The 23,861-nt window shown below is 48.3% G+C and overlaps 11 protein-coding genes across 11 annotated transcripts; 7 read left to right on the forward strand and 4 right to left on the reverse strand.

Annotated features, from left to right (window-relative positions):
- Positions 1-179: 179 nt before the first annotated feature.
- FPRO_05579 (uncharacterized protein) lies at positions 180-1,901 on the forward strand (the record flags this gene model as incomplete). Its single annotated transcript, XM_031229602.1, has 1 exon — positions 180-1,901. The coding sequence occupies one exon, from the start codon at positions 180-182 to the stop codon at positions 1,899-1,901; it is 1,722 nt and encodes a 573-aa protein (XP_031079822.1).
- A 400-nt stretch (positions 1,902-2,301) lies between these two features.
- On the reverse strand, positions 2,302-4,574 carry FPRO_05578 (uncharacterized protein; the record flags this gene model as incomplete). Its single annotated transcript, XM_031229603.1, has 7 exons — positions 2,302-2,514; positions 2,566-2,620; positions 2,680-2,709; positions 2,768-2,850; positions 2,914-3,495; positions 3,554-3,978; positions 4,040-4,574. 7 exons carry the CDS (start codon positions 4,572-4,574, stop codon positions 2,302-2,304), a joined length of 1,923 nt encoding a protein of 640 aa, XP_031079823.1.
- Positions 4,575-5,303: 729 nt separating this feature from the next.
- On the forward strand, positions 5,304-6,905 carry FPRO_05577 (uncharacterized protein; the record flags this gene model as incomplete). The annotated part of the gene is made up of 1 exon (XM_031229604.1): positions 5,304-6,905. One exon carries the CDS (start codon positions 5,304-5,306, stop codon positions 6,903-6,905), a length of 1,602 nt encoding a protein of 533 aa, XP_031079824.1.
- Positions 6,906-7,437: 532 nt separating this feature from the next.
- FPRO_05576 (uncharacterized protein) lies at positions 7,438-9,926 on the forward strand (the record flags this gene model as incomplete). Its single annotated transcript, XM_031229605.1, has 2 exons — positions 7,438-7,658; positions 7,802-9,926. The coding sequence occupies 2 exons, from the start codon at positions 7,438-7,440 to the stop codon at positions 9,924-9,926; spliced, it is 2,346 nt and encodes a 781-aa protein (XP_031079825.1).
- A 440-nt stretch (positions 9,927-10,366) lies between these two features.
- FPRO_05575 (uncharacterized protein) lies at positions 10,367-11,774 on the reverse strand (the record flags this gene model as incomplete). The annotated part of the gene is made up of 3 exons (XM_031229607.1): positions 10,367-10,692; positions 10,755-11,460; positions 11,523-11,774. 3 exons carry the CDS (start codon positions 11,772-11,774, stop codon positions 10,367-10,369), a joined length of 1,284 nt encoding a protein of 427 aa, XP_031079826.1.
- A 444-nt stretch (positions 11,775-12,218) lies between these two features.
- On the forward strand, positions 12,219-13,895 carry FPRO_05574 (uncharacterized protein; the record flags this gene model as incomplete). Its single annotated transcript, XM_031229608.1, has 6 exons — positions 12,219-12,444; positions 12,502-12,856; positions 12,912-13,035; positions 13,089-13,330; positions 13,391-13,652; positions 13,737-13,895. The coding sequence occupies 6 exons, from the start codon at positions 12,219-12,221 to the stop codon at positions 13,893-13,895; spliced, it is 1,368 nt and encodes a 455-aa protein (XP_031079827.1).
- Positions 13,896-14,289: 394 nt separating this feature from the next.
- Positions 14,290-15,910, reverse strand: FPRO_05573 (putative aldehyde dehydrogenase; the record flags this gene model as incomplete). Its single annotated transcript, XM_031229609.1, has 4 exons — positions 14,290-15,189; positions 15,239-15,672; positions 15,731-15,800; positions 15,854-15,910. 4 exons carry the CDS (start codon positions 15,908-15,910, stop codon positions 14,290-14,292), a joined length of 1,461 nt encoding a protein of 486 aa, XP_031079828.1.
- Positions 15,911-16,632: 722 nt separating this feature from the next.
- Positions 16,633-18,321, reverse strand: FPRO_05572 (uncharacterized protein; the record flags this gene model as incomplete). The annotated part of the gene is made up of 2 exons (XM_031229610.1): positions 16,633-17,360; positions 17,409-18,321. The coding sequence occupies 2 exons, from the start codon at positions 18,319-18,321 to the stop codon at positions 16,633-16,635; spliced, it is 1,641 nt and encodes a 546-aa protein (XP_031079829.1).
- A 566-nt stretch (positions 18,322-18,887) lies between these two features.
- Positions 18,888-20,063, forward strand: FPRO_05571 (uncharacterized protein; the record flags this gene model as incomplete). Its single annotated transcript, XM_031229611.1, has 4 exons — positions 18,888-19,536; positions 19,587-19,641; positions 19,691-19,884; positions 19,936-20,063. 4 exons carry the CDS (start codon positions 18,888-18,890, stop codon positions 20,061-20,063), a joined length of 1,026 nt encoding a protein of 341 aa, XP_031079830.1.
- Positions 20,064-20,309: 246 nt separating this feature from the next.
- FPRO_05570 (uncharacterized protein) lies at positions 20,310-21,545 on the forward strand (the record flags this gene model as incomplete). The annotated part of the gene is made up of 4 exons (XM_031229612.1): positions 20,310-20,437; positions 20,486-20,562; positions 20,615-20,740; positions 20,788-21,545. The coding sequence occupies 4 exons, from the start codon at positions 20,310-20,312 to the stop codon at positions 21,543-21,545; spliced, it is 1,089 nt and encodes a 362-aa protein (XP_031079831.1).
- A 1,044-nt stretch (positions 21,546-22,589) lies between these two features.
- On the forward strand, positions 22,590-23,466 carry FPRO_05569 (uncharacterized protein; the record flags this gene model as incomplete). The annotated part of the gene is made up of 2 exons (XM_031229613.1): positions 22,590-22,894; positions 22,950-23,466. The coding sequence occupies 2 exons, from the start codon at positions 22,590-22,592 to the stop codon at positions 23,464-23,466; spliced, it is 822 nt and encodes a 273-aa protein (XP_031079832.1).
- Positions 23,467-23,861: the final 395 nt, after the last annotated feature.

Below are 23,861 nucleotides of genomic sequence, written 5' to 3' on the forward strand. Positions count from 1 at the left end.
TTGATTGCATACTGAGTATCTACTGTCTCTTGTATGTATTATGCAATACTTGGTCATACACCTAAGTGAAAGAACAGCGTTAACCCCGCAACGCGGTTCATCAGTCTAGAGCTACTACGTGATCCATACTACATCGCTTTTATCCACTGCAACCTTTGCTTGGCTATCCCTTCAGCAGAATGAGACTCATAAACACCCACAGCAGAGCTTTTGAGGAGTTCTACGGAAGCCAGGTTCCAAAGTATGCAATTCTTTCACATACTTGGGGGCAAGAGGAGGTTACGTTCATGGATTGGGCAGACCCAACAACAGTGACGCAGAAGTCGGGATTTATCAAGATCATTGAGGCTTGCGAACAAGCTAGAAATGACGACTACTCGTATATATGGGTCGACACCAACTGTATCGATAAATCCAGTTCAGCGGAGCTTACGGAAGCTATTAATTCCATGTTCGCATGGTATAGCAAGGCCGATATTTGTTACGCCTATCTTTCCGATGTCCCGACGTTCAAGCCGTTATCTTATGCGAAGGAGTTCCGGCAGAGTCGCTGGTTCAGGAGGGGATGGACACTTCAAGAGCTCCTCGCCCCTGATCGCGTGGTCTTCTATGCAGCTGACTGGTCACGTATTGGGACCAGATCGACTCTCGTGCGCCATATTGCCGAAGCTACAGGTATAGGCATCACGTATCTCAGCTCTGCTCCAAACACGGCAACCGCCACGCAAGTAGACTGGTCAGAAGTTCGAAGCCCATTGTGCCATAAAGCGTCGATAGCTGAAAGAATGTCTTGGTTGTCCCGCCGCGAGACAACTAGAATTGAGGATATGGCGTACTGCATGTTGGGTATATTTGGTATTAACATGCCTCTGGTGTATGGCGAGGGGCCTAGAGCCTTCTTGCGACTCCAAGAGGAGATTCTGAAAACATCAGACGATCACTCACTCTTCTGCTGGTCATGGGCCATGAGCAACAATCAAATCAGTCTTCTTGCCCCTAGACCACATAGCTTTCTAGAAGCCTCGCCTTATCGACCTAATCAGCTCAGTGTCCGGCCATCTACATACGCTATTGCCAATTCGCGTCTCTCTATTCGACTTCCTCTGATTCAATGCTGGTCTTCGTACATTGCTGTCCTCAATGCGAGGCTGGGAGGACTGCCGTATGTCGGAATAGCTTTGCGGAAAGATGCTCTTACTAGCGTTTTTAGTCGAGCTTCCTACCCAGACGTCCCGATTCCCTTGGTCTCTTCAATTCACTATCCGCATTTACCACCTACAGACATGTTCACTCCAGTACGACACGCCGACTCAGAGAGCACGAGGTCGCCATCGCTCACTAACCGAACCCAATGTAAGGCCGGTGCATTGCTATCTTTCGGCCTCGCAGGCCGCAGCTCTGCCAGATCTAAATTTATTGAAATTAAGACGTTTCCACCAAACCGGTTCTCGCAGGTTGACAGCATACTCGTGATATGCCCTGCGGATTATTGTCAGGTCCTTGGCCCTAACTGGCTTCAAAGAATGACTCGAACGGCTGCAGGTTTCATAGGAGCCACCATTGTTGAGTTTACCATTTCACCAGGAATGAAGGAAATGATTCTTTTCGCTGTCACGACTCAAAATAAGGATTCTTATCTGATACCTCAATGGCACTACTGTGAACTGGCAGGCTTCTTATCGGAATCAGAGATAAATGGTCTTCGCATAGAGAACGCTCTCCCACTGGAGGCTTTTCAGACTTTCGAAAAGATCTTATGCGATCCCGATTATGCAACAAAGATCAATGATTCTAACCCAGAAGGTCGAGTATCTGTTGAACAAGCCAGATATGGGTTTACAACTACTAATGCATCGATGTTGATGCATTTTGAACTCTCCCTGTATGAGACAGCGAAATAGCGCATATCGTTGGCCACTAAATGAGTACTCGGTTATAGTTGTAAAGATGGAGAATTTCGTTGATATTTTGCTCGCATCAGTCGAATTTCTTTAGCAGTATTATTTAATGCCTTGTGTTTAAATGGAGCGTCACTCATCTTGCCGGCGTTAGCCGATTGAAGATACGTGTATGCAGTCTGTTATAGCTTGGGCTTCTTTAAAAGCAGACGAATACAATAAACAGTGCGGGATGAGTCAATAGTATTACTTTTGCCATTTTTATAACTTGTGAATAGTTTAATTATTGTTTTCATTATTAATACGTTTAGCCAATAGGAAAGGAATCGAATATTTCGTAATTTATTAACATCTCTACCCAACCAAGCTTGCGTCATAGTCAAGGTGTTCATAATTCTTAACTTCATATTCGACTAGGTTCCATATTAAGACAAGACCCGCATTGCCCATTATCACAGTTGATGCGGCCGAGATTTTGATCGACTCTTTGTTCAACAAAGAGGTCGGCGCCGTGGCGAAGTGCATTGCTGGGCCTGAGGTGCGTATAACCAAAGGCGTCTCTATGGTTGTCTAGCCCACTCTTGGTGGAGTAGCAGGGTTGGTGATAAGGCGCATCCTGAATATGTCAGTTAGAATGAGATGCTCATGTACGTGAATTGTGACATACTTTGTCAACGAAAAGTAGAGCTGACCCGTCGTGCTTTTTCCAGCCGAGAAATTCTCTTATTTATCTGTTAGCATGGTTTCCAGAAACCCACTTTCAGTATCAGACTGTACTTACCTGCCGGCTACCCCTTGTCGAAGTAGACTCCTACATTCTGTCAGTTCCTTCCTTATAGTGCGCATGGTCGGGAGCAAAATCTACTTACGAGGCGGTTGCATAAGGGCAGACTTGGTCGTTCTTGGCTGGTGGGATATCCCAAGTGGCATATGTCTCGCTGGTGACAAGTAACTATAGTAGTTTCAAATCAGTACAAAGATATCAGAAGGTGGTAATGGATCAAAGGAAACTTACAAATGCAGAGCTGGACTCGCCATTTGGTTTCTGACCCTGTACATCGGTGTATATGCCAAAACTCAAGCTGAGCCCAAAAGTGAGATTATGTCCGATTTGTATGGTGCTGCCTCTCTCGCCTCCGTCCCCATAAAGAATGTCATCCTCAAAACTATCCATCTCGGTTTCCTTGTGGTCCTTTCTAAGACTGTGCATCTCGTCTGGAAATAGAACGTGAGGAAACGAGGCTGGAAAGTCGCCCAACTCAGTCTTGACTCGTGTAGTCAGGCGTCCATTCAAGGTCGCCGCGTGACCAGATACATTGGATGGGGTCTCATTCATGTGAGACGTGGCCAAAAAGGTCTGCCGTTTGATGAAGGGAGTGAGGCTCATGTATCCCCAAAAAGCCCCTGCACTAATCGTGTGTCTTTGAAAGGCTTCCCAGTGTTCCTCGCTCTTGGCAGGGTTGCCCTTTTTGGCCATGACAATATCAAGCCGACCCATTCCGCCAATTCCAAAGGTCAAATCCGTCTGACCAGTGACTTTGATGAAGCCACTAGCCTCTTTGACATCGACCCTCGAAGTGCCTCTGGTTGAGGTTGCCTACAGCGCCGCATCAGCAAGATCGAAGTGGGAATAAAGAAATTGTTGGATTACTCACAATGACTGTAACGGCATAGGATAATTTGGCATCGACCTTGCCCTTGACGAAAGCTGCGATACCTTCACCATAGCGTTTATCACCTACAGAACAGTTCTCGGCGGCTTGCCAAAAGATCGGCGTACTTAAGTCCTTTTGGACTTTCAGCGAGTTTTCACCAGAGCCGTATTGGAATCTGTCTCCTTTCTGTAAATTCTCCTTCCAGTCAGTGTTTGCAGGCGAAAAGTATCTGCGCTCAAGATGGCGCTTCTCAACACCGGGAGAGTTGACAAGACCGTCCCAGTGTCCTTTGACGTTTGTCAAATCCATTCGTATGGCTACTTCCGCGTCGACTCGCCGTTTCTCTTTGTTGAAGTCGAAGGAAAACTCGTATATCGGGGACGTGGGGTTATATAGCTTAGCCAGGTGGTCTGGCATAGTTTGGTCTTTTGAGGTGTCAGTTAAGGGTCACCGTATAAAAGGGTGAATAAATAGAAAACGAATTACCTTCAGCAAGATCTAGAGAGATTGCTCGAGCAAACGAATTCGGTGCACACTCTTCTGGCATCTCTACCAAAGTGCCTTCCACTCCACGCTCCATCACCCTGAAGCAGCCATCGACGTCCTCACTTTTGCAGACGACTCTAGCCTTCTGGGTTTTGTTGACTGGTTGGTCGAGTACGTTGGCGGGACAGTCAAGGAAAACAAAAGGATCTGGTTGGCCATCTCTTTTCTGGAGTTGGGTAAGTCCATGAGACTCACCAACAGCCAGAAGAACGCCAGATCCCGAGCTGATAGGGTCTACCGCGCCAGACTTGGAGTCGGCTCCGACGGTGATAAGACCATACTGCAGATCAGAAGTATCTGAGGAAATGTGCCCCTCGGGGAAGAGCGCCTTGAGATAGACGGGGTCGAAGTCGCGGCTGTCTGACTGCCTCCTCGGTGTACTGCCTATGGCGGCGGCCAAAGCTGATGTGAAAAGAGAAGAAATGATTAGTGCACAAGCAAGTAGTGGCACATGCATCTTCTTTGAGTGACCCATGATGAGTGGTCATCAGAGGGACAAAACAAAAATAGAAAAGTATAGGATTTCGCCAGAAAATAGTGAAATTCGAAAATCCTGTTACCGGAACATACAAGCCCTTTATAGACCTTTAGAATGAGTCATTAGAATAACTAGCTTTTTCAGAAAAAAGCCAGATCTTGTGCATCAGTGAGTTTAATGGGTATATTGCCTATATGTGTTGGTCCGTGCTCTTGAAACTTCAACCTTACCAGAGGATGACGAGCATTGTGTGCTGCTCATGTGGGTCAACAGGTATTGTTTGCCTTTATGTGTTATAGATGAGAGCTTAAATCAGCAAGGAGGACTTAACGTTAGAGTTGAGGCCTCTTTTGAACCTGAATCTTATCACAGCCACTCTTCACTTGAGCTCGGATCCCTGTGGCCAATTTACAGTTCAAAGTCGTGGCTGAAAGGTTATGCCATTGTCCACTGAACATATTGCCTGGCAACCTCAGCGAGTTCAATGTGGTAGTATAAATTCTCAGCCACAAGTCTCAACTGCGACTCGCAGTTAGTCAGCGCCATGTATAAAGCTTGAAGGAGCCCCCAAATTTGGCTCTATAGATTTCTATCACTCAAAGTTCGTGACATGATGTCATGATTTCACTGGACAAGTAAATCTTTCCCTCTACAAAGTCTTTTCTGATCCCACTTGACCTCTCAAGAATTTATCATTTTCATCTTAGGTTACTTTCAATTACGAGCATGGGCTTGTCCAACGATGCAAGTCCCTCACGTACACTCCACACACTACCGAACGAGCTCCTTGGTGCTATCTGCGGTCTCCTTTGCAACAGTGATATCAAAGATTTACGTCTGACATGTCGAGCCTTGGGAGACAAGTCGTACCTAAGATTTGACCGCGTTTTCATCTCCGCTAACCCACGCAATGTCGAGGTCTTGCTCGCTGTCGCCAACCATGACGTCTTTCGTCATCGCGTGAGAGAGATTATATGGGACGACACCTTGTTGAGGAAAATTCCCATTACAGACGGCTACGGCCCCTGTGGTTATAGCGGGGACGAGAATGATCCTGATGGCTGTGCCGCCAACGAGAACAAGCAATGGATCTCGAGGGATTTTGTGAAGTTTTGCAAAGAAAGCCTCTTTTACACCAACAGTAGATTGCAGCAAAAGAACAAATACGAGGGCGACAACGAAGTGCAGAAGCAGATGAATAACCTAATGTCCTCTCGTGAGTCACTGGCGTATTACACAGACCTTTTGAATCAGCAACGAAAGGTGTTATCATCGAGCGCAGACGAAAGGGCTTTTCGGTACGCCATACGACGTTTTCCCCGACTCGCAAGGGTCACGATAACACCGGCGGCGCACGGGTTTCTTTTCATGCCACTTTATAATACTCCAATGATCCGAGAATTTCCATCTGGATTTGTATATCCAACTCCTCGCACCTGGCCATGTGACGATATTCTTACAGAGGGATATGGTCCTGAAGATTGCCCACAAGGATGGGGAAATGACGACGAGAGGAAGCAGTGGCGAGGATTCTGCATGGTTCTAAAGGCTCTAGGCGATTACGCAGACCAGCTTCAAATCTCTGAGCTTGTGGTGGATAATCAAAAGCTCCCCACCGGGGTCGATTACACGCTATTCGACAAGCCAAATGAAGAGTATGATAGCCTGTGCAAGATCGTTGCGCGGCCAGGCTTTAGACGCCTTGTTCTCTCGCTAACAACTGGGTACCGCGAGAAATTTGATGGTTCTGAAGATTGGAGTATTTATACAAACGGCAGGATATCCAGTCTTCTAGCCAAAGCAACTGATTTGGAAGAGGTTGTCTTCCAAACCAACTATGATTGGGGTTCTTGGTTCTGCGATATGGAAGACTATGTATCACTGTTTGATATCTTTCCTGTCGACCTTTTCTCAGCTGGGAAACTAAGACACTTTGGACTTTCCGGGATGCAAGTCCTCGAGGATGATCTTATTTCCTTTCTCGGCAAGCTCCCGTCAACACTAAGATCAGTCAACCTCAGTTTTCTCTCCTTAGTCGAAGGGCACGGAAACCATGCTACCATGTTGGCTGATATTCGGGACAAGTTAGGATGGAGGCATCGACCTACCAGCCAAAGGATCAAGGTCAGCATCTCGATGCTGCTTAACATATTTGATCATGGCCGCTACGTATGTCTCGACAGAGAAGTTCAAGAATACATTTATGGCGATGGCCCCACTCCTTTTGTTGCCCAAGAAGGGATGATTGAGGCTCACTTCACATGGGGCACCGGCATTGTTTACGATGCGTTTGATCCTACTTATGCGGTACTTTATAAATGGGATTAGATGCGCCGGGGGGAAAAGGGCTTGTTCCTGTTAGAACTGCAATCTAGTAGAAATATATCCGGGTTTATCTTTGCAATTTCTACAAATTGTGCTTGTCGTTGCTTGACGATAGGTCTGATGCTGAAAATATGTCTCTTACCAGCTCCGATAACTAGGTGCCTGTCACGAGATGGGGCTTTTCATGCCACATGGGCATTCATTGGCATTCTTTGACTTTGTGCGCTGGGGCTATTGTCTCTCTTAAACTCTCATGTAATGTAATGTATTTATGCTATGCATGCCGACGCTGCATCTCGCATCACTATCTAGGTTTTTAAGGATTCCAACCAATCACAGCACGTTTTTATAGTTCTTCGCTTTTCCCCGCACTTCGGTAGCCCACATCCCCACACTCATTATTCCAGTAGACTAACTAACTAATGAGACAGGCTATCAAACTAAAAAGGGTCCTCTCCTCCAGATCCCGAATTTGCCCTTGGTCAAACCCTCTGTCCAAAACCACCAACTTAAATGTCCCACCAGAGCGATAAAAATGTCTGTCTCGTATGCGGCAGGTCTTATGAAAGATCCGACCACCTTCGGCGACATGTCCAATCTCACCAGAATCACCGACAATTTCGCTGTCGGCTCTGCCCAAAAGGATTCAATCGCGCAGACTTACTTCAACGACATGAGCTGGCTCATGCTCGAGAGATGGATAAACCTCATGGCTCAAGGCGAACAGATCGTGCTTCACAAGCCTGCGAGGCTTGCGTACGAGCCAAAGCAAAGTGCAGTGACTTGAAGCCCTGTATTCGGTGTCAGGAGAAGGGTATAGAGTGTTCGAATCCCAGTCTTGGCTTGACCTTCCTCAATACGAGGCCTCAAGAGTGGCAGAGCAGTTCATCAAAAGCCAGTCAAGCGTCTAGAGCCTCGGATCAACGAGAAGCGATGACGGGGAATGAGAACCCGGATCAGATTGTGAATGAGACATGCATCGAGTCGCAGTGCGATGATGTCGGAGATATCCGCCCAGTTACATCCATATTTGAGTACGTGGACTTATCATGGTTTGATTCTGGACTTTTGGACCTAACCGTAGGTACATTCGGCGACATGACCAGCTTTAATGCTTCAGTCCCTGCTCATGATAAAACCGGTGAGAATCAGAATTCGAAATTGACCAACAATCATTCTCTCGGTCCGTCATTTGGCAACCGGTTTGGAGCCTACCGACGCTGTGCCTGGACATCATGGAACCCCTCTAGATATCAACACTCCTTTCACGGCCAGGACGTCATCAACTTGGGCGCAGGAAGTCTTAGAGAGAGGACTACTCTTTTGATGAAAGCCTCGACAGGACGAATGATCGGTAGCACGCTGGACGATGCGTGCAGGGATAGCCTGTTGGTCTTGGTGACCGCGATGAAGATATCTCACTTCTCCATACACTCGTTTCCGCCTGCCGAGTTACTGAATGACCTTGTACGGTTCTTCTTCATCCAGGAGAGCGCGTCTTTAGCATCATGCATCCATCCAGGCACATTCTCCTGTTATCACGCGCGGCCGGAATTACTGCTTGGAATTATCGCCGCTGGTGCAGTCATCGTCCCGGAGCGTCGGATCCAAGTGACTGGACTCGTCATGCACGAGATCCTTCGCAGAGCAATGCCACAGCTATACGAGAGTGATAACAGCACCACGAGAGACCTGCAGGCCCTGCAGGCGTACTTCAGGGCCCTGGAAGTCGGAGCCTGGAGCGGCCTCAAGCGGAAGACCGAGATTGCGTGCAGCTTTATGCAACCGGGATACACTATGCTGTTCCAAGCGGGAGCCTTCTCCTCACCGACTGAGCAAGAGTTGACGGGAGACCTCGGCCAAGGGGCTGAAGGTCTTGATGCTGTTTGGAAATCTTGGACGATGAAGGAGTCACTAAAGCGGCTGGCGATTCGTGCTTTCATCCATGATTCTCAGGTATCGATGGCTTATTTCCAGGCACCGGCGATTAGCTATGCCGAATTGAACATGGCAGTTCCATACCCGCCCAGCGTATGGTTTGCAGAGGGTCGTAATGAATGGAGACAAGAGTTGTTGCACTGTACTCGTGGATCAAGGCGTCTCCTGCTCACCGAGGTCCTGGCTGATGTCACAGTCCTCGAAACATGCCGGGGACAAGCTGATCTACCGCTCTGTTGCTTTACCGCTATCCATGCACTTGCCAATCAGGTATGGGACCTTCAACAGCAGTTCACTCTCCTCTTTTCAGCCCCCGAGACCAAAAGACGCCGAATGGATTCATGGTGTATGAACCGACAACGCGACCTGTACCAAGATCTGATTACCATCCGTATGTACTGTGAGAGACACGTCGCACACTACGAGATTCGCCTGTTGCTGGAATACGTCATGATGGTTCTTCATGCTCCTATGGCCCATATACAACGCTTTGCGGGTAGAGAGGGAGAAAACGAGGCGAGGAGAGTAGCGCCTATCGTGAGTGAGTGGAAACGATCATCAGCCGCTCGAGTTGCAATATGGCACGCGGGCCAAGTTCTTAGAAGGGCTCGCCAGTTTCCGCCTACGACCCTGCAGAGCTTTTATGCCGTGGCGACGTACCACGCTGCCCTTGTGCTTTGGACCTATAGCATACTTGGCAACCAAAGCTCAAAGCAGGGTGAGATCGTGGTTCCTAATGGAATGAGTCGCAATGGCTCAACCGATGAATCTTCCATGACTCCAATCATGCTAGACGGAGAGGAAAATAACGACTCACGGGCATTCTGCATACTAGGGCATGGCACACCAGGTCTCAGTCATTCTGCGTACACTGGAGTAACAAGTACTTTCTATACGCTCGCAGATCCCACATTAATCATGCAGCTATCGGCCGATACTCTACGTAGCAACCTACTCTCTACAGACCACGCTCCACCGCTGTTGATATGCAACCTCCTCGGCCTAATGGAAGATCTGGGTTCTTCTTTAGGTTCCTTGAGCACTGCTCCGAGCTCACACACTGACATTACCGGATCCACGGGATAGTCCACTGGAGCCGAGAGTGACCTCCACCTTGGCCTATAATCCAATCGCCCAAACGGAAGGCCAGAGCGATTGGTCATCTGCCAACAGGTCATTTGCAAACCGGATAGTGCCAAGTTGATTTCCGTCGGGCCTGGATACGATGGCCAAGCGAAAATGCTGCATTAACGAGAATGATCATGGCAAGGCCTGAGATGAGCCATGGCGGGTTTAGTTCAGGGGTTGCATGCTACTTTCGCTTGGCTATCACAACAAGGTTTGTTGACCTGTGCGGCTCATGGAGATTAGATATATCTTTACATATAGGAATTCATACTAGCTAAACCATGATCACGCATTTAAGTAATTGTCCATCCTCGCGAGTATCAGAGAATCGGAAAGGTATTAATCAAGAAAAACAGAAACCCGTGTTAGATATCTCATTATCTCACTACAAAACACCATCATTCAAATCCGACCTCCCCAGTTGCGTCGTTAAGAATCTTCAGGGCCAACCCATAGGCACGCATTAGATCCACTGCTTCTTCAGCCACTTTATAGCCCCAGTGGTAGTCACTGTATGTCTGTGAACTCTTGAACTCAAACTCCTTCGAGTCAGTGGCCCGCGGAGCCATTTTCTTCGTATTCTCCATAACCCTAGTGATCCGCTGGAGGCGCAACTCATCATATATCTTAAGTCGGGACTCAACATCATCACTCGAGGCACCAGTCAAGACTAGTCTAAGAGCTTCTGCGTCCTCGATGGCTTGACAGGCGCCTTGGCCTTGATCTGTAAAACATTATTAGGTGCTCATAAAGCTTTTAGGGGTGTAGGGAACAGAGAAGACATACGTGGGCCCATTGCGTGCGCTGCGTCTCCTACCAGCGCGAAACAATCCTTGACCAGTGTCGGTAACGGCACACGCTGCCGCAGCTGCCAGACTCCCGCGTTAGAAGCCATCGACAATGCAGCAACTATGGAAGGATGAAAGTCGTTGAACCTTTCCACCATCTCTTGTACCTCGACTTCACCAGTCCACTGAAGTCGTCGATCACTAGTGTCTGGGTAAATGCACACAAAGTTCATCCAGTCCCAGCTCGAGCAAGGGTACACGACGATTCTTCTGTCGGGACCAATGACTATGAGAACTTTTGCACTGTCAGTCAAAATCTGTGTCTGTGGGTTCTTCCTCAGCTCCTCTGTGCGGATCATGCAGCGATATGCAGATAGGCCCTCGGATGTTGTCTCGAGCTTGCCAAACACTGAATTGCCACTCGCCGACCGAATCCCATCCGCACCGATGATCAGGTCAGCCTTGTAGGAATCTCCGGACTTGAGGAAGACTGAGCCCGTTTTCGAGTCGACTCTTTCAACTTGAGCGCCTGTCTTCAAGCGAGGTGTTATTCCCAAGCCGTCTACGGAGAGTGCAGCACGTTTGAGTTCTGCATGGACATCCTTGCGAGAGAAATACCACCACGGCTCGCCGTATTTCTCCGTGACTGCACTAATTGGCCATTCCAGGAGGACTGAGAGGTCCTTCCAATGGAGCTCCTGGAACTTGAAGGCGTTAGTAGGTTGTACAGTGTAACCAGCGTAAGACGGGTAGGGTTTCCCTCAACCTTTTCAGCTTCAACGTAATTGGCGAGATCTTTGTCGAAGCCTGCGCGCGCGAAGCTTCTTCTCAAAAGTCTAGTCGCATTGATGGAGAGCGTGATGGCGGCACCCAGCTCCTCATTGGATGATGAAGATTCAAGGACCAGAACGTCGTGTTCCTCACGCAAGAGCAGTGCTGCTGCGAAGCCTGCGATTCCTCCTCCGCAGATAATAATCTTGAGCGGAGCAGGCTTCTCTTTCTCGATTCGTTGGTCCATGTTCTGACTTGCAAGTATTTTGACTAAGGCCCTGTTGTATATGTCTGTACTGGATATTAGGTCTTGGTGCAACTGTGAGCTCCTAGCATAGGACCTGTAGCCTTCCCTAAATAGCCCATAGAGCAGTGTCATCATTATAATATACAATTTAGAGAAGTCCATTGTGTCAGGCTGCCCACGTACCCCCCACCTATCCGATCCTTGTGGGCGGATGACCTCCACCTCCCCTCACTTCCGGACCGGCACGGAAGTGAGGGGATGCACCGATTCCTAGTGCCCACTAGATACGCAGCCTCGGAGCACAGTGGGGAGTCAATGAATGGCATGAACAACTTGATTATAGAGCATTAATAACCAATGCCAATTTCATATAAGAGTAGACCTCCTAGGCAACACAAATGGCAATATCCATGGTTCCGCAGAATTCTGAGAACATCTTCAACAATGGATTATTCTACCTTTTCAAGCCTTGACTTGCACCTCCACATCCATCACCTGCACAAGTGGCTCAAAGTCTTTTCATCCTTGACACTGGCTATCGTTCTTTTCAAATTGATCGACTTCCTCTGCCGAGTTACTTATCGTCTGTATCTCAGTCCCCTGCGCAAATTCCCCGGCCCTCGGCTCGCCGCCATCAGCAATGTATGGGAAATCTACCATTCATTAACAAGTGAGTAACTCATAACAAAGGGAGACGTTAAAGCTGTGCTCTAATATTCTTATTAAGATGACCGATTTCGCGCTATTCAGGAATTGCACGAGAAGCACGGTAATGTTGTGCGCATCGGACCAAATCAGCTGTCTGTAGCTTCACCTGAAGCTTTCCATCACGTATTCGTCACAAAATGCAGCAGCTTTCTAAAGACAGATTTCTATGCGACTATACAGCCTGGTATAGGGCCAAAGTATGCCGGTCTATTCAATTACATCGATCATAAGCAAGCAATGGCGGAGCGTCGCGATCTACAGCCTCTGTTTTCACCGGGTAACATTAAGCACTATGAAGCAAAGTTCGACGAGCAACTTGATATCTTGATGGAGGTCATTAAGCAAAGAGGGAAGGTTGATCTATTTGGACTTTTGTAAGACCTGTCGTTTCTTCTTTGCTAAGCTACATTGTTCTAACGCATCGCACAGCAAGTTCTTCATGTTAGACGTCATCGGAGATCTAGCCCTTAACAAGAGCTTTGGCCAAGTAACATCAGGCAAAGAGCATCAATACGTGGTTGACTTCAACAATGCCTTTATGCTTATAGGACTTGTGAGTAGTCCAGAACTACATATATCCTTTGCTTGAGTTCCTAACCCTTTCAGCAAAACACGTTTGCGCCCATTATACCCTTGATACCATATCTACCTGTTAAGACGCTTAAAGACGCTTACTATGGACTTCAAAGAGTGTTTTCTTATTCTCAGGAGCGAGTAGAGGATTATCTCAAGCAGGATATGTCCAAAAAGCAAGGGTCGTTAATGTCAGGCTACTTGGACCCGGCTACTGGGGAGCCGAAAGACGGCTACTCAGCTTGGTCTATCGCACTTGCTGGCCACGGTTTTATGTAAGTTAATACTCCAGAGCCCAAGTGTACTGGTGCCGATACTGACCGCCACCTCATCAGAGTCGCTGGGTCAGAAGCAACTTCCATCACCTTGACATATGTCATCTGGATGTTGATCAAACGTCCAGATGTAGATCGTCGTCTACGAATAGAGCTGAGCGTCCTCGGCAAGAGCTACTCAAGTATCGATTTAGCCAGCCTCCCTTACCTGGATGCCGTGATCCGCGAGACTCTTCGTATTTATCCTCCTGCACCAGCACCAATGCCCCGAGTCGTGCCCAAGTCGGGCTTTGAATTCGAAGGCGTTTCCTATCCTCCAGACGTGAGAAGCCCCAATAGTGCTTGATAGATCTCGGTGCATGGGAAATTTAATCAATTCCAGTTACAGCTAACATGCCAACAACAGACCGTCATCTCAGCTCAGCCGTATACCATTCATCGTTATGAGGGAGTATTCGAGGATCCGAATGAATTTAGGCCCGAGCGTTGGCTCAACGTGCCTTCCGAAAAGAAGGATAGGATGTACCGAGCTTTTGTCCCATTCTCAGCTGGTCAAAGAGGGTAAGAGCCTACGTATACCATCACTGCGACGTAAAGCGCGAGAATGGTTATAGCTAACATACTCGGCCTACAGATGCATTGGTAGAGGCCTAGCGTGGATGCACATTATGAAGTGCATAGCAAGGACTTTGCAAGAATTTGATAGGTTTGAATTGGCGGAGGGGATGACGGACTATGACATGGACTTGATCGAGCGAGGGGCACTTGCTAAGCCCAGATCAACAAAGATGTGGGTAAATGCTTATTCAAAAGGTGTTTAGTATGTTTCGTATCATGTTGCATCTTTGCTGCCGAACTATGTATTAAAGCGCCCGGATGAAATGCTAGTGGTGAGAGTGCTTGATGGAGGTGAGGGTGGTTATTTTATGATTAAGAACTATCCGAGACCTCTCCATATACTAAAACTCCTCCAACTTGACCAACACTGTCTTGGTCTCCAAGAAGTTATTCAGACTAACTGTAGTTCCCTCCCTACCAACGCCACTCGTCTTGTATCCACCAAACGGCATATCCTTCGCCTGTGTAGGACTGGTACAGTTGACACCAACGGTGCCCGCCTCCAACCTCTTCGCAACACGCATTGCCCTGTCGATATTCTTACTATACACAGCAGCGTACAGACCGAACTCTGTGTCATTGGCTTTGCTTATTGCTTCAGCTTCAGTCTTGAAGGTGTTGATGTTGACAACTGGACCAAAGATTTCCTCTTTCATGATTCGAGCATCTTCTTGGGTCTCGACGAAGATGGTCGGGTGGATGAGATAGCCGTCGGGAGTAGCCTCGTGATCCATGCCCAGGATACGCTTTCCGGATGATTTGCCCATTTCGATATATGATCGCACGTTGTTGTATTGGATCTCATCTGCCTGAGGTCCATGGTTGACCTTGTTATCAGTTGGGTCTCCGGCGGCAATGGCCTGGAACTTTGTCTTGAACGACTCAATAAATGTCTCTGCGACACTCTCATGGACATAGATCCTTGAATTAGCCATGCAGACCTGGCCACTGTTCCATTGGATGGAGTACGCCGTCTCAGCAGATGCTTTTTCAAGATCAGCGTCGTCAAAGATTATAGCTGGAGACTTTCCGCCAAGCTCTAAGATGACATTTTTCAAATTGGACTTTGCAGCCGCTGCTTGGATGAGTCGACCTGTAGGGCCAGATCCGGTGAAGCTGAGGACTCGAACATCCATGTGGCTGGAAAGAATGGCGCCTGATGTTTTGCCATGGCCTGAGATGATGTTGAAGACGCCCGGTGGGAAGCCAGCCTTTTGGACCAATTGTGCAACTTTCGCAGACTGATGTTGATTAGCATAAATGATCCGCATCGAGAGATAGGCTACTCACAGTCAATGGTGCCTTTTCACTACTCTTCAGAACCACCGTGTTTCCCGCCATCAGCGCAGGAGCTGCCTTGAGAGCAAGGAACAAAACCGGCACGTTCCACGGAATAATAGCCGCAGCAACTCCATAAGGCTGTCGAAGGGTAAAGTTCAAGTGTCCGGGCATGTTCAGACTACTCGTTCCAAGCACCACGGCTCCAGCTTCGGCATAGTAATTGAACGTGTCGGCAGCGGCAAAAGCATCAAAGTATCCCTTTACAGGCCTTCCCATGGAAATAGCTTCGAGATATGCTAGTTCATGGTGTGACTCGAGGATGAGCGAGGCAAGCTTCTTGAAGTACTGGCCTCGGTCTTTGGGGGAGAGCTCGGACCATGCTGGGAATGCGGCTTTTGCTGCTGCGACGGCGGCGTTGGTATCGCTTTCACTTGCTTCGTGGACTGTAGACGAGTCAGATTGTGAGCAGTGGCGTAAGGTTGAGGTGAATAATGGACATACCTTCAGCTACAACTTGGTGAGTTGACGGAGACTTGAGCTCAAATGTCTTCTTATCAGATGACTCGACGAACTAGACGCTGGTCAATAACACATCCATTCTATCGATTTGGACATGTTGCATACCTCTCCATTGATGAAGAGCCGAGTCTCAATATCACGTGGTGTTTTGGCGGCAGGCATATTCAGATTGTATGCTGATCTGAGACTATGAACGTGTGTTCTTTCTCCTCTCAGGTGGACTTCTGATCCTGCATACAATGGCGTACACACTTATAAACTCAATGACCGGCATTAAGATGCCCCACTTCAGTAACAGGTCAAGTGTCCCACTTGCAGGCGTCTGAATAATCCATCGTTCATCGGAAGGATGAGTCCGATGACATCCCCGCAGTTGACATTCCTTCCGAGCCCAAATCTAACCATCCGAGGACCTGAGGGGTATCACTCATTCTGGTGTCATTGCATTGTAACTGCATATTCGGAGCCTTTTGATCGTAATCTGCAAACTTATCCGAGGTCTCCGCTGATATCGTGACTGGGGGTAGGTCGGGTTTAAGGCACAAGCAGACGATCTAAGCCCACGAATGCATGAAGCCGATGTGCGGTATCCCTGCGACTGATATATGTCTATTTGGAATACTCATTCCTTGTGTATCGAATTCGAACTGATGATGTCATCTTTTGCGCGATCACAAGGCCCAAGGTTACATTTCAAGTCCACATCCTCACGACTATTATCTTCCCGTATGTGGGGTTATAGTTTTGACGTGCTTCAAATATTCATTAGGAGCAAGCTTAACTTTAAAATTCATTGTTAAAGATTCAAGTCCAGTGATCCATACTACATGCAATCTCAATCCCAACCGAAGGATCCGGTTCTTCTCACAATGACCAGTCAATACTCATATGCTGTCAGCTTCCGACTGCCAGGGCAATGGCTTCTCAGCCGCTCTCACGGGACCAACATCTCCACCTGGCTGTCTTCTCGCCTGCCACTCCTCTATATCCGCTTGATCCACAAAGTTGCCGTGAAGTCCAAGTCTTAGCTTCATGGGCAGATGAATCGTAGCCACAGGTCCTGCAGCAAGATTCTGTGCATCAAAGATAACAACGTCATTGCATAGAACGTCAAGATGGTTCAACAATGCAATCAGCCAACCTTCTCCTTCTCCACCATCCTTCTTGGGTATGAATGATGGTTCTTGGAACGTAGCACAAGAGCCGGCCCAGAAAATATCTTCTGTCCTCTCATCCCATGTATAGTGAGCCAGGCAGTTGAACAGTCCTCCAGCTGGAGAACCGCATTTCGCAGCGTTGTACTCTCGCGACCCGTCAATCTTTGCTTGCCAGAAGTGATTATACTTCTTCGTGACATAGCGATCATCAATACGGGAGAATTCACCACTCGTGTCCCACTCTTCACTAGCCTGTACGCGTGTCCCCGAAGGGCTCTTGGGATCAAAGATCCAACGTTTGGTAGGACTGTTCAAGCGGTTCCGCTTCGCTACGGTGCCAGCTGGTGTATCTTCGGGCGGGAAGAAGAAGAATACATTACCGTCTGCCACCGTAAGATCGAACACGATGTTGCCGTCCTCGTTTTCGTAACACCCTGCAACATGGCCGTGGAATGCTGACTGCATGTCAGTAAGCACCTTATCATATTGCCGAATCGACTCACCGTTATCAGACCGGAACCAGATAATATCCTCGGGCTTTCCATTTCGCCGCGGGACTACGCCGTACCACTGATCCTCTTTTGGGTCCCACGCCCAGTGATTTCCGCCCTTTTGAAGACGATCTGGGTTGCACTTCAGAGGTGTCATGGGAAGCACGATGTAGTTCTTGCTGATGCCACAATCGTGGATCATACCGCAGAAGGGAGCTTCGTACCAAGCTTCCTCGGTCTTGACGCCACTGGCATCGATTGTCCAGACAGCGATCTGACGCGATCCATCGTTTCCGTTTCCGCCTGCCTCGTAGGCAAAGCAGATCATTTCACCCGTCTCAGGATCAAACTTGGGATGAGCTGTCATTGTTGGCGACTGGATCTGCCCTTCAAAGTCATATCGCCCTATGGTTTCCAGAGTGACTGGGTCCATGGCATATGGAGGTCCATCTTCTTTGGAGGCCAGAAGCATTCCTCTCCAGAAGGTGATGTTGGTGTTGGCAGACGTTCTGATGACTGACTTGACGAGCTCTGAATCCGTGAATGGATTGCGATACCTTCCAAAGAGACTTCTCCTCTCCTTTGTCTCTGCTAAAAATCTGTCTGTTCTGACATATCGCTGCTTATAGTCTGCATGGCCATTTTGGATGCGAATGGCAGTGATGTTGCCGTCGCCGTTGAAGTGTATGTCATCTTCAAAGACGGGAGGAAAACGATGATCTGGTTGAACTCGGTAGAAAGTGCCATTGATCTCGGGTGGGATGGTTCCTGATACTTCGAGATCGAAGATATCGCCCTCTAAGCGAAATGGCTTGTTGAAGCCGCTAAATGTTCCAGTGTCTGGATACTTGACCTGGTTGCCGACCTTTTTCCCGTCGATATACCCGGTATCGATAAGAGGTGCAACATCGAAAATGTGGGCCATTGTGACTTGAGATAAGATAAGAGATAAGAGAATTAACCAACTAGCACGGCATGAATTCCAAGAGCACTACAAAAGACAATCTATGGCAAAGGCTTAATTCATTAATTATTTATCTTGACCTCTATAGATGGCCCTCGATTTGTAGCACCTGGCATCAGATGATGCTGGGCCATCTCCACTTCTAGGCCTCCGTTGTGTAGGCTCTGAAGTGGAGACCTCCATCGGAAGCATCCCGCCGATGGCCCCTCACGACAGCCCCTTCATTTCGTCTATTTCCGGCTGCGTCTTCGGCTCAGTCCAGGGTAGTTTCAGATGATGAGTTGTGCAGACGACTGGAGGCACAAAGGTCCAATGAGTAGTGTTCGGAGAGTCTGTTACCCTGATGGCGGCCTTCTATTTATTTATGAGAGAAACAAATTGCTAATTTAATGTAATAATTCTGAGCGCAGTGCTCTTAGTTTGCGACACCGACTCAATCAATTCTCAAAAAGTTTTACTCATCCGAACCAGCATAGGTTATTCAACAAAGTCAAACGTCTGATTGATAAGCCACTTCACCATCCGTTATGACTAAACGAGGCACCATCGCCGTGGAAGAGGCAATCATTACGCCATCAACAAAATGGCTCCTCGAAGAAACCTTTTCAATTCTCAACCCTGGCGACAGCAGCAACAAGGCCCTTGAAGCACACGCTGCAAAGCTACTTGACATTCACGACAAGCGCCTCGCAACTATGGATGCAGAAGGTGTCGAGTACATGCTCTTATCGCTGACCGCACCAGGATGCCAGGGCATCACGGATCCCAAACTTGCAGAGAAAACAGCCAAAGAAGCCAATGACTGGCTGGCATGCGAGGTCGCGAAAAGGCCAGAGAGATTCGGCGGCCTTGCAGCTTTGTCGATGCATGACCCCGAAGAGGCAGCGCAAGAGCTTGAACGAGCTGTCAAACAATTGGGGTTCTTTGGTGGACTTGTCAACGACTATCAGAGCGTAGAGGGAGGATCAGGACGAGAGTATTTTGACACTGCCAAGTATGATCCATTTTGGAAGAAGGTTGAAGAGCTGGATGTTCCGATTTACTTACATCCGAGATACGTGTCGATCAAAGACCTTCAACCTGGATCGCTGTATGGAGATCGACCTCATCTTCAAGGTGCAGCTGTTCAGTTCCATCTCGATCTTTCATACCATATCTACGCGCTTTGCTCGTCTGGTGAGACATCTCAATTCAATTTACGATTTCGGAGACTGACCCCATCCAAGGAGTTTTTGACAGATTCCCAGGCGCCAAGATCGTCGCTGGGCATTTGGGAGAGAAGTATGAACCTATTTACTCATAGTAAACTTTTACTGACGTTGGCGCACAGCATCCCACTCAATCTCTGGAGAGCCAGCCACTGGTATAACAAGCCAAGCAAAAAGGCCACGCGCCCGTCAAAGGAGGACTACAATTATTACTTCAAGCACAATGTCTACATCACAACTTCAGGAAACTTCTTCACCCCTGGCCTGAAGCTCTGCATCGAGACAATTGGACTCGACAGATGCATGTACTCTATAGGTAATAAATCTCAATGAGAACGATTGCAGAGTGAGGCTAATCTCTGGGTAGATACTCCGTATGATGATATTGAAGAAGCACAGGCGTGGTGGAGGACTGTGGACTTGGATGCTGACGCGAAAGAGCAAGTTGGAAGGACTAACGCTATAAAATTGTTCAAACTTCCGTTGGAGTACTGAGAAGCGGGGATCTTGGGTTGTCTTGAGCCATCGCTTCAATACTTCCGACTCGGCGAGACTCCACCGGCTTTGTCGGATGGAGCCGAGGGGAGCTTAACAGTGGTATTTTGTATTTAGCAAGAAGACATCATATGTCAATAGATTCTGTGCTATATGGACGTTTTCATAACAAACAAGTAGTACTTTTCTCCAACCAGACCGTATTCTTGCTCATCTCCCAACCGTTGATACTCATCACAACTCACCATGGCGATCGTTCCCAACACTCTGTCAATTCACCGGGCTGCTGTCTACGACAAACCTGGTGAGCTCAGCACCAAGGTGGTAGACATTAAGACTCCCAGCCCATCTGCAGGAGAGGTGTTGGTGAAACTGTAAGTCTCGATGTCTGATCATGGACGGAAACGAGTTGACAAAGACAGCTCTCATTCCGGTGTCTGCCACTCAGACCTTTCTATCATGAAGAACTCTTGGGGAATGCCTTTTTCGCTTCCTGACAGTAAGTAATATTCTGAGGTGGTATGTGTACTTCTCTGATATGATGGATGTAGCTCAAATTGGCGGCCACGAGGGTGTTGGAACAGTTGTTCAGGTTGGAGAGGGCGCAGATATACACGGCTTCGTGATTGGGAACCGAGTCGGAGTGAAATGGCTAAGGGATATCTGCGGTAGCTGCGGTATGTGACCTCGCTTTCACTTAAACAGTTAGCTGACATGTTTCGAGTTTACTGCATCGCTGGGGAGGATGGCCTCTGTGCCAAACAGTCTGTGTCTGGCATGTTCAACCCCGGGACATTCCAGCAATATCTCACTGTACCAGCTCGATATCTGACACCCATTCCTGATGGAGTGAGCTCCGAAGTAGCTGCACCAATGCTTTGCGCAGGATTGACCTCATACGCGGCATTACGCAAAGTGAACGCCAGTCCAGGCGATTGGGTTGTTGTTTCGGGAGCTGGAGGAGGTTTGGGACATCTTGTCACCCAGATAGCAGCAAAGGCTTTCGGGTATCGCGTTGTCGGTATCGATCAGGGAAGTAAGGAAGATGTTGTGAGGGAAAGCGGGGCAGAGATATTCATTGATGCTGCGACACCCGGCGAGGAATTGGTCTCCCAGGTCAAGAAGCTCACCGACAACCTCGGCGCCAACGCGGTAGTTGTATGTGCATCCAGCAACGCAGCATACTCTCAAGGCCTCGAACTTCTGAGGCCTGGAGGGACTCTGGTGGGCGTTGGAATGCCTGGTGGAACACCCGTTGCTATTGCAAGCGCCATGCCTGGTCCTATCGTTCAGAAACAGCTGAAGATCGTTGGGTCGATATTAGGAAATCGCCAGGATGCGATCGATGTGCTGAACTTGGCAGCGAGGGGAGTCATTACTGTGCACTATCAGACGAGGAAGCTGAGTGAGTTGACGGAAGTCTTTAGGGAGATGGAAAGTGGGAGGCTTGCGGGAAGGGCTGTTTTAGATCTGCAGAGCTAATGCATGATCCGTTTGGGAGCAAACTCTGTTTCTGGTGGACTCTTTAGCTGACAGGGAAGCCATAAAGGATCCAAGACAAACTCTTGATGAAACCTGTCACAGACATTTCACCTTAGGTTTTATACGAAGACTGTGTGGGTAGTGTACACCGCCCGAAGTGTGCTTCGGAAGGGACTGTTATGTTGAGCTGGCTGAATAGACGAGTGTCACGTCCCTCATCTCCTTGAGCCACCCAATGCTTGTTGATCCACGCCAAAACCGAAGATTGCTCTTTGCAAATAACTTAGTACATGTACGCAAATACTGGCTGGCTGTCACATCACTGGGATCCACAAGCATGAGGTGGCTTAAAAGTGATAGAAGCGGTTGGGTTGCAGATCGCAACACAGATAAGCAAGGCCAGGCACGCGATGCTATATTAAAACTCAAGCGAGGCCCTGTAAAAAAGACAAAGATCAATATCTTCCGTGTTTAAAGTTTATTATGCCGCTGAAACCAGGGCAGGATTTACCATATACGAGATAAGATCTATTATAAGCGAGGAAGCTCTGCAGTGAGATCTGCCGAGCGCCGGCCGGAAGTATACGGTAGTAGCACTTCTCCCGCTTAGTCATGACGATCTGCGCTCGGGACTCGGCTCCACATGATTTTGCAGGGCCCGCCGCGCCTCACGATTACGCATTGTGTTTCTTTGTATGTCCTATACGAAGCACGTCGACCGAGCTGATAGGTCAAGAGCCCTGGACGGCGGAACGCTTGCTGACGTCTCCCCGGCGCTTGAAGCGTTTAAAGTTAGGAAACAGTTGTAAGGCGATGCTGGGCGCTGTTTTGTTGGCACAGAAACTGACTCGGTTTCACTGGGGTTTTGGTCTTTGTTTTGGCTCAGCCCTTTTTCCTGGGATAGGGGGCTGGGCAGAGGGATTCTATTGTCGATATGTAGGGCTCTTGTAGCTGATAAATATTTGGGTTGGTTCTGACATTCTATCGAGTTGACAACAAAATATCGAGCCGTTCTTACACTTACAGAGTCTTTACCAAGTCATCATGTCGACTTCCAGTTCACAACCGCCCAGCCCTCCCACGACAGCATGCATCGGTCTATCCGCTACAATCGTCATTGTATTCGTTTCCTTGTTATTCCCAGCGGTATATGTGGCGTATAAACACCGAGAGATTGGCAAGTCGTGGCTTTCACCACTCATGTTCTTTTTTGTCTTTCGGATTAGTGCGGAGATTTATTACCTATCACGGCTTAACGAACCTGACACTCCCACCACATATGCCATGGTGGCCGCCGGTGCCAGCACTGGTACTTTATCAGCGGCCATTATGGGCTTGATCTACGAAGCGTATGTGAACATCTATACGTCCAGATGTCTTGGACGGGGACTAATATCGCACTAGTTTGAAACTTCCCCTGTTCCCATATAAACGCCAACGGAACCGGATACTCATGGTCGCGATGAATATAATATATGCCATCGGCACGATCTTAGCGGCATACGGCGGAACGAGAAATACATCGATGCCGGAAAATGTAAACAACGATGCTATGGACAAGACGGGGAACATAATCATGTTTCTTGTGATGATTGGCACTCTGATCTGGCTATACCCTGCCGGCAAACACATCTACTATGCGCGACAAGATATAAGCTATCGGTCTGCTGAGGTGATGATGATGGCTGCTGCGCCTGCCACAGTCCTTCAGTTGATCCGCATGAACTACGACCTTATTTACTCATTTACGCACATCGCCATCTTGCATCCTACCACGGGCTGTTTTGCCATCAGATTCGTCACTTTTTCCCTGCAGCTGGCAATTGTGGGAATGATAATAGTCGCCGCTTGGTTCACTAGAGATGCAGCGAAGATGCGCGCCAGGCTTGTCAAAACAGATAGCAACACTCAGTTGGTTTGAGGTTTCAACCACACTGAGAAGATGATGGTCTAGGGAATGATGCGCCTGATTAAGGAGCCGGCTCCAGTCAGAGAAAAGGGTCACGTTAGTCATGGTTGCCACTTATGATACTACCAGTGGAGGATAAATGAGATGAAACTTCAATCAAATGACGAATTGCCATATCGGGATCTTGCCGTATTCTTAGTAGACCTTGGCGTTCAACTCTGAGCGAAAACAAACTTTAGGCAGAGCAGACTTAGTTCAAAGACCATCGTATTCCTACCTTGTTTTGGCAATACCGGTCTGTTATCTGGTGGGTACGACTCCTCTGACATGTCAAATATAGTATGGCACGGCGTCCGTGAGCACCGGCGACATCCGACTATGTGGGTCATAGCCAGGCACCTGCAAGG

This window comes from Fusarium proliferatum (assembly GCF_900067095.1).
Source record: "Fusarium proliferatum ET1 genome assembly, contig: FPRO_scaffold003, whole genome shotgun sequence".
NCBI classification, from domain to species: Eukaryota; Fungi; Ascomycota; class Sordariomycetes; order Hypocreales; family Nectriaceae; genus Fusarium; species Fusarium proliferatum.